Genomic DNA, 16730 nt, shown 5'->3' with positions numbered 1-16730 from the left:
GCAGCGATATACGGCAGAGATACTTGCACGGCAGGATAACCACGTGACCGGAACCCACCTGGTGGCGGGTGGCGTAAACTCAAAATAACCAAAATGCGAAAACAAAGCAGCAGCGATATACGGCAGAGATACTTGCACGGCAAGATAACCACGTGACCGGAACCCACCTGGTGGCGGGTGGCGTAAACTCAAAATAACCAAAATGCGAAAACAAAGCAGCAGCGATATACGGCAGAGATACTTGCACGGCAAGATAACCACGTGACCGGAACCCACTTGGTGGCGGGTGGCGTAAGCTCGTAACTCAGATCTCGGCTCGCATCTCAAAGCAATAAACCGCCCGAGCGACGGCTCGTATCTCGGAAAACTCGTAAGTTGGTGCACTTGTAAGTCAAGGTTCCACTGTATATATATATATATATATATATATATATATATATATATATATATATATATATATATATTTTTTTTTTTTTTTTATATATATATATATATATATATATATATATATTTATATATATATTTATATATATATATATATATATTTATATATATATAGTTCCCGGTGTGTACCTTGGTTAGAATACGTACACCGTATCCCTGCGTGTCGTAAGAGGCGACTAAGAGGGTTGGCGTCAGGAAGGGCATACGGCCATAAAAACATTGCCTCAAAAAGAGAACCATGACAATTACAACTACATATGGGCAGGGTACAGCCCGAAGTGGAGATCGGTTTCTGACGTTTGGGACATGGAATGTAGGGACAATGACAGGGAGATCAGGAGAAGTGGTGGAAGTATTGATCAGAAGGAGAGTGGACATATGTTGTGTGCAAGAGACGAGATGGAAGGGAAGTGGTGTGAGAATGGTGAAGGGTAGGCAGGGACAGAAATACAAGTTTGTGTGGCAAGGGTGCCCGGAGGGCATGAATGGTGTTGGTGTCCTGTTTTCTGAGGAGTTTGTAGACAGTGTGGTGAGTGTGACTAGAGTGAGTGATAGGTTGATGATGGTGAAAATGATGATTGGAAAGCTCTTGGTGAACGTCATCTCGGGATATGCTCCGCAGGTTGGTCGGAGCGATGAAGAGAAGGCCGAGTTCTGGTGTGCGATAGAGAAGCTGATGGAAAACGTGAAAGATGAGGAAGTTGTTGTGGTAGGAGGAGACCTAAATGGACATGTGGGAAGGAGTATGGACGGTTTTGAGGGAGTTCATGGGGGTTACGGATATGGTGTGAGAAATGGAGAAGGTGAAAGGATTTTGGAGTTTGGTGATGGAGCTGATTTGTTGATTTGTAATACTCAGTTCCAGAAAGAGGATAATAAGCTTGTTACATACACGTCAGGTGGGTCGGCGACAACCGTTGACTACCTGATGGTGCGTAGGCGAGATAGGGGGCACCTCCGGGACACAAAGGTGATCCCGGGGGAGGAGGCTGTTTCACAGCACCACTTGGTTGTCTGCGACATAAGGGTGAAAGGTGCGAGGAGAGCTCGGCGGGTGAAGTACCAACCGAGAATGAAGGTGTGGAGGTTGAAAGAGGTGACAGTAAGGGAGGCATTAAAAGAGAGGCTGAGTAGGGTAGAGGGGGATGTGGTTGAGCTTGAACGTGGTTGGATGTCAATGAAAGATAGTCTATTGGGAGCCGTTGGGGAGGTATGTGGATGGACAAAAGTACCACCGAGGCACTCGGAAACATCGTGGTGGGATGAGGAAGTTGGAAAGAGGATTGACGAGAAGAGGAAGAAGTTCAAGGAGTGGCAGAAGGCGAAGGGTACGGGAGCAGAAAAAGCAGAGCATGAAAGTTGTAAGGCAGCCAAGAAGGCTGCGAAGCAAGAGGTAGCAAAGGCGCAGGAGGCATGTAGGAAAATGTTCAGAGAAAGCTTGGATTCGGAAAAGGGTCAGAGAGCGGTATTCAGGATTGCAAAGCAGATAACGAAAGAGAGGTGTGATGGGGGTGAGTTGCTTGAAGGATGAAGTGGGACAAATCGTTGTGGACCGAGATGGAATTAAAGGAAGATGGAAAAGATATATGGAAATGCTGTTGAATACAGAGAATGAATGGGATGGCAACAAAGAGAGTAACCCAGTTTTCGGACCGACAGAGAAGATAACTGAGAAGGAAGTTGAGGAAGCGATAAAAGCGATGAAGAGTAGAAAAGCGGGAGGGCCGACGGGAGTTGTGGGAGATATGTTGAAGGCAGCAGGAATATTGCGATAAAGTTGAAGGCAGGGATAAAGTTATTGGAGCATGGAATGAAGGTATTGGATAGGGTGCTGGAGAGGAGGATAAGCAAGAAGGTGAAGATCGACGAAATGCAGTTAGGATTTATGCCAGGAAGAGGAATGACAGACGCGCTCTTTATTGTGAGGCAGTTGCAGGAGAAGTACATGGAGAAGAGGAAGAAGTTGTTTCTTGGGTTTGTTGATCTGGAGAAAGCATTCGATAGGGTTCCACTCCACACATCCACCAAACCATTCGCATTTCCACCCTTTCCAACCTTCGTTGCTGCTGTACGTTCATTACCCACGTCTCACTCCCATAAATCATAACACTTCTCACACATGCAGCATACACCTTTCCGTTCAGCTTCAATGACACTCTCCTCCTCGTCAGCACGCCACTCAGTTCCCGAAACTTCTTCCATGCACATCTCACTCGAGCAACCGTTGCCGAGTCTGATCCACCTGCTCCATTCAGCATGTCTCCAAGGTAACAAAATGTTTTCACACCTTCCAGCTTCATGCCATCTCCAAGATCCAACTCAACATTTCCGCCATCTGCAGCTCCCTCTGTGCACACCTTACACTTGAATGTAGCTGCCACACTGGTTAATGACCCTCTCACACCACTACATTTTTGATGAACCCACTCAGCGCACATTGTACATTGAATGGAATTCACTCCGACACCCTTCCTGCACACAGCACACGGCCACTTCCCAGTTCTTTCCACCTCACCACATGCTTTACCACTTGCCATCACCTTCGTTTTTCCGATATTCACCTTCAGACCTTTTGTCTCCATACATTCCTTCCACTTGTTCATCTTCTCCTTCAGTCCATCCATACTTTCTGCAATCAACACCAGATCATCTGCATACAACAACTCCCACGGTAAACCCTCCTTTACGCTCTGAGCCAGCACCTCCATCACAGCTACAAATAGTAGTGGACTAAGTACCGACCCCTGATGCACTCCCACCTTCACCTCAAACTCACCACTGTTCCCGTCCTTCGTCCTTACAGCTGTGCGCGCTCTTTTGTACATTGCCATCACGACTCTGATCAACCATTCCTCCACTCCTAACTTCCTCAATGCCCATGTCACTACTTCACGTGGAACGCTGTCGAATGCTTTCTCCAGATCAACAAACCCAAGAAACAACTTCTTTCTCTTCTCCATATACTTCCCTTGCAACTGCCTCACAATAAAAAGCGTGTCTGTCGTGCCTCTTCCTGTCATAAATCCAAACTGCATTTCGTCAATCTTCACTTTCTTCCTTATCCTCCTCTCCAACACCCTTTCCAATACCTTCATTCCATGCTCCAATATCTTCATTTCATGTCTTTCAATCCTGCCAAATCTCACTCTCTTACTATGTCTCTCCGAAAAGATCGACTGGACAACCCTCCCATCTACTTTCTCAACAATCCTCTCCAAGAAGTTCTGTCACTCAAGCTTTTGGGTCTCACTATCTGCCATGATCTTTCTTGGGAAAACCACATTTCCAAGCTGGCCTCCAAAGCCAGTCGCCGACTGGGCATCCTCCGTCGTGCGAAGTCCTTCCTCGGCACACCTGAGCTCCTCACCACATACAAGGCTTTCATCCGCAGCTCAATGGAATACTGTTCTCCCCTATGGGCTGGTGCTCCTGCCTCACACCTGGCTCGGCTTCACGCTGTTGAATCCAAAGCTTTCAAAATCATTGGAATCTCCCGCGATGAAGCTATCTCTGAGGGCCTTTCACTCGCTCACCGCAGGCAGGTAGGTGGTCTTTCTGTCTTCTACCGACTCCTCTCCGGCCTTGCTCCCCCAGCTCTCTCTGTGCTCTGTCCCCCAAATATTCCTACAGGTCGCACAAGATCTGCCAGCAACCCTCTGATGGTTAAACTGCCGAAATCTCGGCTCTCTGCTCACCTTCACTCTTTCATTCCTCTTTTCTCCCGCCTGTGGAACAAACTCCCACACTCCCTTCAATCCCTCTCCTCCCTCCAGGTCTTTAAAACAGCTGTTCACCACCATCTCTTATCTTCCCCCATCCATAACCTTGATCTTTTCTACCCCCACTAATTCTTTTGGAATTAAAAAAAAACAAAAAAAAAAAAAAAAAACTTTATGGCTCGATACGAGCCACAATCCAGGGGGTCACCTTTCCCCTTGTATAGAGGGACGAGGGTACCTAGTTCCCAATCCACTGGAATGTGGCCTTCTTTCACCACCAGATTGCAGATCTCTGTCATTCTCTTCACACCCCAATTTCCCGCTGCCTTCAACATATCTCCCACAGCTCCCGTCGGCCCTCCCGCTTTTCTACTCTTCATTGCTTTTATCGCTTCCTCAACTTCCTTCTCGGTTATCTTCTCTGCCGGTCCTAAAACTGGGTTACTCTCTATGTTGCCATCCCATTCATTCTCTGCATTCAACAGTATTCAACAGTTGAGAGAGAGGAAGACAAATGATGAATTGCGAAAGATGATGGGAATAGAGCCTGTGATTGATGCTGTGAAGAGGAACAGGTTGAGATGGTTTGGTCATGTGTTGAGGAAGGATGAAAGTGACTGGTTGAGAAGAGTGATGGAAATGAATGTAGAAGGAAGTGGAGGACGGGGAAGACCGAGAAAGACTTGGCTAAAGATGTTGGAAGAAGAAATGCGGTGAAGGGGGTTAACAAGGAGAGATGCAGAAAATAGGGCAAAATGGAGAAGATTGTCATGGGGACCGCAAGGCTAACCCCTGCTCTAGCAGGGAAAATGGCCTTAAAATGCATGTTGTTGTTGTTGTTGTATATATATATACCTGTGCAGTGTCTGTGTTGTGTTGTGTTGTCACGTCTTGTGTTGTCCTGTCACTGAACTACTTTCTCAAACTTTTGTGAAATCGTACCAAACTTCTGGTATGCACATATCTCTCCCGTCCGTATGTCCTAAGAGTATTTTCTTTGAAAAATGTTCGAAAGTTTTTGTTTTTTTTGGGGGAATTTTTTTTTCCAACTTCAATTGTTTATAAAATGTGATACCACGTATATTACAAATACATTTGTGCAAAAGAATTATTTGAAATGATTGGTTTAAACCATGACAAAACGGCAAATCAGGTGCAGTCATTCATCTATATATCTACACATCTGGGCAGTGTCTGTGTTGTCACTTAACGACTCCCTCAAACTTTTGTTTCCGTGGTTGTGAAGTGTTTTTAATGACGTGGTGGTTTTGAATCACGTGTTGAGGTATTTTGAATTATGTGGTGGTGAGGTGTTTTTAAATGACGTGGTGGTGAGGTGTTTTTAAATCACATGGTGCTGAGGTATTTATAATTACGTGGTGGTGAGGTGTTTTTAATTATGTGGTGGTGAGGTGTTTTGAATGAGTTGGTGATGAGGTGTTTTGAATTACGTGGTGGTGAGGTGTTTTTAATGTCGTGGCTGTGAGGTGTTTTTATTACGTGTTTTATGGCTGTGAGGTGTTTTTAATTTCGTGGTGGTGTGTTTTTTTTACGTGTTTTATGGCTGTGAGGTGTTTTCAATTTCGTGTTGGTGAGGTGTTTTTAATTTCGTGGTGGTGAGGTGTTTTTATTACGTGTTTTATTGCTATGAGGTGTTTTAAATTACTTGGTGGTGAGGTGTTTTGAATTACTTGGTGTTGAGGCATTTTGAATTACTTGGTGGTGAGGTGTTTTGAATTACTTGGTGGTGAGGTGTTTTGAATTACGTGGTGGTGAGGTGTAATCGTTCCAAACTTCCAGTCTGCACCTACCCCTCCCCTATGTATGTGCTGAGGGGTTCTTTCTTGAAAAAAATAACATTCAACCAAAATCTTCAACCTAAATTGCCTATAAAAATGTGATATCACAAACGCAACAAATAAATTTGTGCAAAATAATTGTTTGTATTATGATTGGTGTAAATCATGACAACACAGCAACAGTCATTGTCATTATCCTCGGCTAAAATAAGCCCGTTCCTCAGCAACGACGCTTTGTGAGGCGAGCGCAGCGAACCGAGCCGTGTGTGTGTGTGTGTGTGTGTGTGTGTGTGTGTGTGTGTGTGTGTGTGTGTGTGTGTGTGTGTGTGTGTGTGTGTGTGTGTGTGTGTGTGTGTGTGTATATATATATATATATATATATATACACACACAGACTTGGCATTTAATATGGAATATATTTTTTTTCTTGACTTGGGTTTACTTTCTTTACTCAGTATATCAATCTGGTGAGTTTCTTTTACACTTTGGTGATTTATTTGAAAAAAAGAACCATGTCACTGATTGTCTGTCGCAGCAAGAAGTCAACAACAGGATTATATCACAGGTGGCGTGGCAAAATGTACAGACAGGTGCATTTGATGATTGGCTTCACAGTCGGGTATACAATGGTTGTTGTGTTCTGTATTAGTGGAAAACAGCTGCTGCACCTCTCCAAAAGTTATTGCCACTTCCTCTGGAGATGGTCCGTCAACTCGACAATGCTGTTTGTCATGGAGTGGTGGCTTTACGAAATTACGGCATGAAACAGCGTGCTATTGCTCGGCAGTATGGCATCACTCAAGGTCAGGTGTCAAAGATCCTGAAACAAAATGCTCAGAGGGGTGTCCCTACTCCAATACCGAGGCCAGGACGTCCCCGCAGAGAACCACAAGGAGGGATGATCGCCAGCTGCACCGGTTTGTCCGCAATGGCCGTACCAAGTCAGCTAATCGGCTTAGGGCTGAGTGGCAGCAACTGACAAATGTGCCTGTATCCAGAAGGCTAGTCAACCAACGACTGGTTCAAGCAGGCTATCGTGCCAGGCGTCCCCTGAGAAAGCCACGCCTGACCAGACAACACCGCCAGCGCCGATTGCACAGGGCCAGAGAGCACCGTCAATGGCAGCCAGGACACTGGAATCACGTGATCTTCAGTGACGAGTCTAGATTTCTGGTCTATCGTCAAGATGGCCGCGTCCGAGTGCGCAGACAAGAGCATGAAGCCTACAACAAAGATTGTATAATGCCAAGAGTCCAAGCTGGAGGTGGTGGGGTGACCGTTTGGGCTGCTTTTCATGCATTGGGCAAAACTGACCTGGTTGTTCTGAATGGAAACCTGAACCAGTTCAAGTAGAGGGCCATTCTGGAAGAAACATTGCTTCCATTTGCTCGTGCAGCCTTTCGAGGAAACTTTGTCTTCCAAGATGACAATGCACGGCCTCATCGTGCTCGCATGATCCAACACTTTCTTGCTGACCGTGGTGGAGAGCATATGGAGTGGCCTGCCATGTCCCCGGATATAAATCCGATAGAGAACTTGTGGGCAGAATTAACGCGTCAAATCGACCACTTGGACCAGTAGCCGACCACTGTGCATGAATTGCATCAGGCTATTGTCACTGCATGGCAAGCGATTCCTGTCCAAACCTTGGCAAATCTCGTGAACAGCATGCCTCGACGTGTACGTGCTCTCCTGAATGCTCGTGGGGGTTACACGAAGTACTGAACTGTAATTTTACTGTCCGTAATCCCAGTCGTAATTTAACTTTTGTTTTTGTTAAAAATTTTTTTGGCTAATGTGCAAAATATAAAGATACTTCTGGAAAACGTACAGAAGTTTAACACGGTACTGTCCATGAATTGAGTTCGATTGAGTTATTTGTTTCGAAATGTAAAATGTGGTTTTTGTTTCTTTTAAAGGTCACATTAACAAAATCTAGAATAATTTCAACATAATTCCAATGAACTTATATGGTTCTAAGACATCTTGAAAAGTAAGTTCACCCCCACAAAAAAAATAAATTCCATATTAAATGCCAAGTCTGTATATATATGTATATGTATATATATATGTATATATATATACGTATATATATATATATGTATATATATATAGAGTCACGTGAAAAAGTAAGTACACCCCATGTAAAGTTTTGACTTTTTCAACATATTTCAACATACAGCTATTTTATCTTAATTTCAACAATATTGATAGATAAAGGTGATATAATATAACAAATACTAGCGGGGTCACCCGTGGGAATCCCACGGGCATGGATGTGTGTGACATTTCGACATATTGAGTTATATGCTGCACATTCATTTTTACAAAATGGTTACTGGCAAGTCATCAGATCCAGAAATGGTGTGAATTTAGTTATTTCACATAATATGTGACCCCTCACTCCTCTCCACCTGACACTCTCCTGTCTCCACCTGACACTCTCCTGTCTCCACCTGACACTCTCCTCTCTCCACCTAGCACTCCTCTCCTCTCCAAACCCTCACATCCCTCTCCTTTCCAATCCCTCACCTCTCCAATCCCTCACACTCCTCTCCTCTCCAATCCTTCACACGCCTCTCCAATCGCGCCTCACACTCCTCTCCAATCGCGCCTCACACTCCTCTCCAATCGCGCCTCACACTCCTCTCCAATCGTGCCTCACACTCCTCTCCAATCGTGCCTCACACTCCCCTCCAATCACTCCTCTCCAATCGTGCCTCACACTCCTCTCCAATCACGCCTCACACTCCTCTCCAATCGTGCCTCACACTCCTCTCCAATCGCGCCTCACACTCCTCTCCAATCGCGCCTCACTCGCCTCTCCAATCGGCTTTCCCCGTCTCGTTTCTCTCCTTTTTCTCCCGTCTCGTTCTTTTTCTTGCTCCAAATCGGCCTGTCGGAATCGGAAATCGGCCCGTCTCGCCCGTCGGCCCGTCGGAATCGGAAATCGGCCCGTCTTGCTTTTGTGCTTGTGCGTAAATAAATTGTGTTCATGACACCATTTCTGGTGTTGGGCTAGCGGCTAGGGTGCCGGCTTAGGATCCTGGGTTCGAATCTCGGTCGATCGCCGAATTAATGCCAGGGGGGTTGACTCAGCCTGTCATCCTTCCGAGGTCGGCTAATTGAGTACCAGTTCACTGGTAATTCCCTGTTTGTCGTTGAAGGCGGCAAAAAGGGTTGGCGTCAGGAAGGGCATCCGGCCGTAAAACATTGCTTCAAAAAGGGGACAAAAAAACAACAACTACCACGGTCCCCGAAAAGGCCAACCCCCGCTTTGCGGGGAAAAATGGCCTCTAAACGGTGGTTTTTACACCATTTCTGGATCTGATGACTTGCCAGTAACCATTTTGTAAAAATGAATGTGCAGCATCTAACTCAATATGTCGAAATGTCACACACATCCATGCCCGTGGGATTCCCACGGGTGACCCCGCAAGTTTGCATTGACGTTCGTCGATGGACTCGTTCGCCCGTCTCATTCGTTTTCTTGCTGCATCCTGTTCAAGTCTGCGTTCTTCATCGATCGTCTCATTCATTTTGGAAATAGAAGTTTCCACGCAGCGCATGAATTGTCACGATCCTCAAGAGGAATTTGTCTCGTAATCATCAAATGATAAATGGCAAGTAAATTATATTGTGGAAAATTAAAGATTTCAAATAAACCTATTTAAAGTGTATTCGCACATAACTAATTTTAAAAAACGAAGAAATATCTCTCGGTAATTTCCTGAAACATATTTTACTTCCGGCTAATAATGTTGAATTAAATAAAAACGAAGAAATATATGTCGGCATCATTGTTGACGTTTTTGTGACGACTGTCATCAAACGAAAAAGTAATATATCTTAACGGAAAAGCAAAAGCGAATTTTTAATATATATCGACACGTTGCCGTCGGTGTCATGTTGGGCGGTGTATGATACACCATGACGCGATTTTTAAAAATATATCTCTGCATTTTCCCGCGTGTGTGGAATGTTCTCAATTATTGCTGACACCGAGTCCAAAACCATCGATAAAAATGAAATCATATGGTGAGTTAGATTGGAGATAAAGGCGTGAGAGAGACTCAATGGCCTTGAAGTTGAAGTTACAGGCGTTTGAGAATTCATTTCGTTCTATAAACGGCAACTTTCATTGGATTTCCTTCCCGTTTTTTTTCAACCGAGTCGAAAACTATGTTAGCGACTGTGAAAAATGAAATGATATATCGAATTTTTAATATGTATCGACACGTTGCCGTCGGTGTCATGTTAGGCGGTGTATGATACACCATGACGCGATTTTAAAAAATATATCTGCATTTTCCCGCGTGTGTGGAATGTTCTCAATTATTGCTGACACCGACTCTAAAACCATCGATAAAAATGAAATCATATGGTGAGTTAGATTGGAGATAAAGGCGTGAGAGAGACTCAATGGCCTTGAAGTTACAGGCATTTGAGAATTCATTTCGTTCTATAAACGGCAACTTTCATCGGATTTTCTTCTCGTTTTTTTTCAACCGAGTCTAAAACTATGTTAGCGACTGTGAAAAATGAAATGATATATCGAATTTAAAATAGATATCGACACATTGCCGTCGGTGTCATGTTGGGCGGTGTATGATACACCATGACGCGATTTTAAAAAATATATCTCTGCATTTTCCCGCGTGTGTGGAATGTTTGTGGAAAATTAAAGATTTCAAATAAACCTATTTAAAGTGTATGCGCACATAACTAATAAAAAAAACGAAGAAATATCTCTCGGTAATTTCCTGAAACATATTTTACTTCCGGCTAATATGTTGAATGAAATAAAAACGAAGAAATATATGTCGGCATCATTGTTGACGTTTTTGTGACGACTATCATCAAACGAAATAGTAATATATCATAACGGAAAAGCAAAAGCGAATTTTTAATATATATCGACACATTGCCGGCGGTGTCATGTTGGGCGGTGTATGATACACCATGACGCGATTTAAAAAAATATATCTCTGCATTTTCCCGCGTGTGTGGATTGTTCTCAATTATTGCTGACACCGAGTCTAAAAGTAAAACCATCGATAAAAATGAAATCATATGGTGAGTTAGATTGGAGATAAAGGCGTGAGAGAGACTCAATGGCCTTGAAGTTACAGGCCTTTGAGAATTCATTTCGTTCTATAAACGGCAACTTTCATCGGATTTTCTTCCCGTTTTTTTTCAACCGAGTCTAAAACTATGTTAGCGACTGTGAAAAATGAAATGATTTATCGAATTTGATTTGAAATAAAACTGGGGGAGAGCAAGACACCACGGGCCTACAAAACAGGACTCAAAGCTATGCGAGTTAATAAAATGGTGGATATTTGTTTATAGCCACTCCCAGAATGGGTGGAGCTATGGGTGGAGCTACTCTGCAAACCGAGTAAGCCACACCCCGGACAGACACCCAACAGATAGACAGACAGACAGACAGAATCATCTACGGCTATTATTAACAAATATCATGAAACATTTACATTTTCTCGTCCATTGTATAATTAAAATAAACATAAATGCAAATTCCGTATGTGGAAAAAATTAGTACACCCTTGGCTCTCATCGGTGGTATTGCCCCCTTTGGCAGAAACAACCTCTCGTAGGCGTTTCTTATAACTGTCTACCAGTCTCTGACATCGACTGGGAGAAATTTTTGCCCACTCCTCCATGCAGAATTATTTCAGCTGTGCGATGTTTGAGGGAGTTTCTTGCATGCACAGCTCGTTTCAAATCCCCCCATAACATCTCAATGGGATTTAGATCCGGGCTTTGACTTGGCCATTCCAGAACCCTCCATTTCTTTCTTTTCAACCATTCCTTGGTGGATTTACTGGTATGTTAAGGGTCATTGTCATGTTGCAAGGTCCACCCTCGGTTGAGCTTCAACTTTCCGACAGATGGCCTCACATTATCCTCATTCCTCCTCAAGCACCCTCTGGTACAATGAAGAATTCATAGTGGATTCTATGATGGTGAGCTGCCCAGGCCCTGATGCAGCAAAGCTGCCCCAAACCATAATATTTCCACCATCATGCTTTACCGTTGCTATCAGGTTATTGTGGTCAAATGCTGCCTTTGGTTTTCGCCAAATATGTCTTCTGCTACTGTGGCCAAATAGCTCTACCTTTGACTCATCTGTCCAGAGCACATTGTTCCAGAAGTGCTGGTCTTTGCCGAGGTGTTCATTGGCAAACTTTAGTCTTGCCCTGATGTTCTCTCTGGACAGCAAATGTTTCCTCCTGGCACACCTCCCATGTAGATCAAATTTGTGCAGCCTCTTTCTAATGGTAGACTCGTGCACTTCGACATCAACAGTGGCAAGAGCTACCTGTAGGTCCCGTGATGACATTCTGGGGTTCTTAGAGACTTCTTTTTGCATCTTGCGGGCTGCTCTCAGGCTGAACTTGCTGGGGCGGCCTGGCCTGAACAAGTTGGCAGTTGTTTGGAATCTTCTCCATTTGTAGATGATCTTCCGGACAGTCGAATGATTGATTTCAAATTGTTTGGAGATCTTTTTAAATCCCTTCCCAGACTCGTAGGCATCTATAACCTTCTTTCTGAAGGCCTCAGAGAGCTCTTTTGATCTCGGCATGGTGATGCCGCACACTTCAGCAACAAAGAGCAACCCAAACTAAATGTCTGAGGTTTAAATAAGACAGGTTCCTCCAAGATCCTCTCTGACGATGTTCTAATCATTTGCACCTGAGCTGGTGCACCTGATTCTAATTTTAGGTATTTGAAGTAGTGATAAATGTAGGGGTGTACTTACTTTTTCCACATGGGAAATTTGCATTTATGTTTATTTAAATTATTTATTTAAATCATTAAATTAAATTATTAATTATTTAAATTAAAATATATATATATACACAGGCTTGGCATTTAATATGGAATATTTTTTTTGTGGGGGTGAACTTACTTTTCAAGATGTCTTAGAACCAAAAGTTCATTGGAATTATGTTGAAATTATTCGAGATTTTGTTAATGTGACCTTTAAAAGAAACAAAAACCACATTTGACATTTCGAAACATATAAATTGATCCTTGAAAGTGCTGTAAACTGATATCGAACTCAATTCATGGGCAGTACTGTGTTAAACTTCTGTAGGTTTTCCAGAAGTATCTCTTTATTTTGCACATTAGCCAAATTTTTTTTAAACAAAAACAAAAGTTAAATTACGACTGGGATTATGGACAGTAAAATTACAGTTCAGTACTTCGTGTAACCCCCACGAGCATTCAGGAGAGCACGTACACATTGAGGCATGCTGTTCTCGAGATTTGCCAAGGTTTGGACAGGAATCGCTTGCCATGCAGTGACAATAGCCTGCTGCAATTCACGCACAGAGGCAGGCTGCTGGTCCAAGTGGTTGATTTGATGCGTTAATTCTGCCCACAAGTTCTCTATCGGATTCATATCCGGGGACATGGCAGGCCACTCCATATGCTCTACACCACGGTCAGCAAGAAAGTGTTGGATCATGCGAGCATGATGAGGCCGTGCATTGTCATCTTGGAAGACAAAGTTTCCTTGAAAGGCTGCACAAGCAAATGGAAGCAATGTTTCTTCCAGAATGACCCTGTACTTGAACTGGTTCAGGTTTCCATTTAGAACAACCAGGTCAGTTTTGCCCCCTGCATGAAAAGCAGCCCAAACGGTCAACCCACCACATCCAGCTTGGACTCTTGGCACTATACAATCTTTGTTGTGGGCTTCATGCACGTGTCTGCACACTCGGATGCGGCCATCTTGACGATAGACCAGAAATCTAGACTCGTCACTGAAGATCACGTGATTCCAGTGTCCTGGCTGCCATTGATGGTGCTCTCTGGCCCACTGCAATCGGCGCTGGTGGTGTTGTCTGGTCAGGCATGGTTTTCTCAGGGGACGCCTGGCACGATAGCCTGCTTGAACCAGTCGTTGGTTGACTATCCTTCTGGATACAGGCACATTTGTCAGTTGCTGCCACTCAGCCCTAAGCCGATTAGCTGACTTGGTACGGCCATTGCGGACTAACCGGTGCAGCTGGCGATCATCCTTCCTTGTGGTTCTGCGGGGACGTCCTGGCCTCGGTATTGGAGTAGGGACACCCCTCTGAGCATTTCGTTTCAGGATCTTTGACACCTGACCTTGAGTGATGCCATACTGCCGAGCAATAGCACGCTCTTTCATGCCGTAATTTCGTAAAGCCACCACTCCATGACAAACAGCATTGTCGAGTTGACAGACCATCTCCAGAGGAAGCGGCAATAACTTTTGGAGACGTGCAGCAGTTGTTTTCCACTAATACAGAACGCAACAACCCTTGTATACCCAACTGCAAAGCCAATCGTCAAATGCACCTGTCCGTACATTTTGCCACGCCACCTGTGATATAATCCTGTTGTTGACTTCTTGCTGCGACAGACAATCAGTGACATGGTTCTTTCAACAAATAAATCACCAAAGTGTAAAAGAAACTCACCAGATTCATATACTGAGTTAAGAAAGTAATCCCAAGTCAAGAAAAAAAAAAATTCCATATTAAATGCCAAGTCTGTATATGTATATATATATATATAGTAGGTAGTACTGAACCATGAATAAATATCCCTCCACAAATAAAACTTCGCACAGATAGTTCTTTCGTATGTAGTGTCACTTATTCCTGCAATGGATGATTTTCCGTTTTTGGCTCTTGAACCTCTTGAAAATAGGAAATACCCTTTTTGACTCTTCAGATTTTTTTATGGTTATTGATGTGTACTATGTGGAATAACTCCTCTGATGTTTTTGTCATTTTTAGGAAACTGGGCAAAAATTTCAGAAGAGATGGTCAATCGTACGGACTCTCAGTGCTACAAGCGCTGGACAATCACTGCCACCGTATGTACTATGTACAATATTTGCATATTGTAAAAAAAGTAAACCAACTGCTATAATTGAAGTTCATTTGAGAGATAATTGTTTTGGAAAGTTTTGAGGCATGATTTGACTCAAAGAATCATCTCATCACTTTATATACCTTAGATATACAGGGTGCCCGAAAGTCACTTTACCCTTTCCCAATAAACCATTCGTTCTTAAACTCTTTTTTATTGTGCAGTACAGTACTTACAATAATTAATCAGTCATTGTATCAGTATGATGGAGTGCATGCAGATACAATGACTGATTAATTATTGCAAGTACAGTCGGACCTCAACATTCGTGGACCCAACATTCGCCGAACCCATGTATTCTCACGGCTGATATGTGACCTGCTTCTATATTTGCGTATTTGTGGTTTAACTTTATTTATTTTTAGCACCTCAGGACTGGTCTCTATCCACTGCCGCTGATATTAATTGCGCCTGGGAATTCTTCCACAGAATCATGCTTTCTTTTATGCACAGATTCATCCCATCTCTTCAATTATCTTACCCATCGTCCTGCTCTTGGTACTCTGTATCCTGTGGTGAGGCAGTTGCTTTAAAACAACTTTCATTCTCCTCTTGGAAGGCAAAGCGAACTGAAGACTACCTCGGATCATTCCACAAAGCTTGCAACAAGTGTGCCTACTCTCTGGAGAGCCAGGCAACAACATCGGACAAATCTCAACAATAAGCTTTCAAACTTCTCTCCCTCCTATAAAACGTGGTGGCACCTTGTCAAGACTTGCACCCTCTGCTCTCTCCGTGCTTTGTCCCCCTCAGGTATCTGCAGGGCGCACATGATCCACCAGCATCTCCACCCCTCATGAAACTGCCGAAATCCAGAACCACTGCTCACCTCCACTCATTTATTCCTTTTTTTCCCGCCTGTGGAACCGCCTTCCATACTCTTCAATCTCATTCTTCCCTTCAGGTCTTCAAGACAGCTGTTCAGCACCATCTCAAGTCATTCCCCATCCAAAATCATGATATTTTCTACACCTGTTAAACCACCCCCACTTCTCCCAATAATTTTACTTATGTATCCATTTTGTCCACCATTATAGTGTTCTCCCTTACCCCTCATTGTAACCTACATCAGTTGCTTGTCTGGCTGTCTATTTTCTCACTCCACCCTGCTGTTTGTTTTTCCCCTTTCTCCCGCTGTTCCCTTTGTTTTTTTGTGTCCTGATTTGTTTTGTGTTTTGTTTTTTTGTTTATTTTTTTGTATACTGAATCGAGGCTCGTGAAAGAGCTAACATTTACTTCACAAACAAATCAACCGGACAAACAAAATATACAAAAAGAGGGAGCGGAAGACAAGATGGGGAGAGAAGGGGAAGCACACAAACACAACATTTGAGAGCATGGAGATGTGTGGGAGGGGGAGGGCTTTGGGGGAGGAAGCGTGGGAGGGGGGGGGGGTGGGAGAAGTGTAAAACACAAGGACACCAAGGACTTCCAGGACAGAAGTTGGTATTTCAAAAAAGTGGAATTGGGGTGAAATTAGCGGGGGTAGAAAAGATCAAGGTTTTGGATGGGGGAAGATAAGAGATGGTGGTGAACAGCTGTTTTAAAGACCTGGAGGGTGGAGTGGGATTGAAGAGAGTGAGGGAGTTTGTTCCAGAGGTGGGAGAAAAGAGGAATGAAGGAGTGAAGGTGAGCAGAGAGTCTTGATTTTGGCAGTTTAACCATAAGAGGGTTGCAGGCAGATCTTGTGCGGCCTGTAGGAATATTTGCGGGACAGAGCCCAGGGAGAGCTGGGGGGGGGGGGGGCAAGGCCAGAGAGGAGTCAGTAGAAGACAGAAAGACCACCAACCTGCCTGCGGTGAGTGAGTGAGAGGCCCTTGGAGTTAGCTTC

At 43.9% G+C, this 16730-nt stretch overlaps 2 protein-coding genes across 8 annotated transcripts in view; one reads left to right on the top strand and one right to left on the bottom strand.

Moving 5' to 3' along the window:
- ICE1 (interactor of little elongation complex ELL subunit 1) overlaps positions 1 to 16730 on the bottom strand; it is a 524149-nt gene that overhangs the window by 307236 nt on the left and 200183 nt on the right. The window lies entirely within an intron of this gene.
- SNAPC4 (small nuclear RNA activating complex polypeptide 4) overlaps positions 1 to 16730 on the top strand; it is a 179504-nt gene that overhangs the window by 67087 nt on the left and 95687 nt on the right. For all 6 annotated transcript variants that reach the window (XR_010986396.2, XM_068131218.2, XM_068131220.2 and 3 more), the window contains exon 14: positions 14764 to 14843. Coding sequence is in view for 5 of the 6 variants with exons in the window: in XM_068131218.2 (XP_067987319.2) it covers positions 14764 to 14843 (80 nt within the window). In the remaining variant the exon portion in view is untranslated. The remainder of the gene's footprint in view (positions 1 to 14763; positions 14844 to 16730) is intronic.

The sequence above is a fragment of the Myxine glutinosa genome, chromosome 11 (assembly GCF_964187855.1).
Source record: "Myxine glutinosa chromosome 11, kmMyxGlut1.1, whole genome shotgun sequence".
In the NCBI taxonomy this organism is placed as follows: domain Eukaryota; kingdom Metazoa; phylum Chordata; class Myxini; order Myxiniformes; family Myxinidae; genus Myxine; species Myxine glutinosa.
The sequence above is the reverse complement of the archived record's forward strand: the minus strand, read 5'-3'. Positions and strand labels throughout refer to the sequence as shown.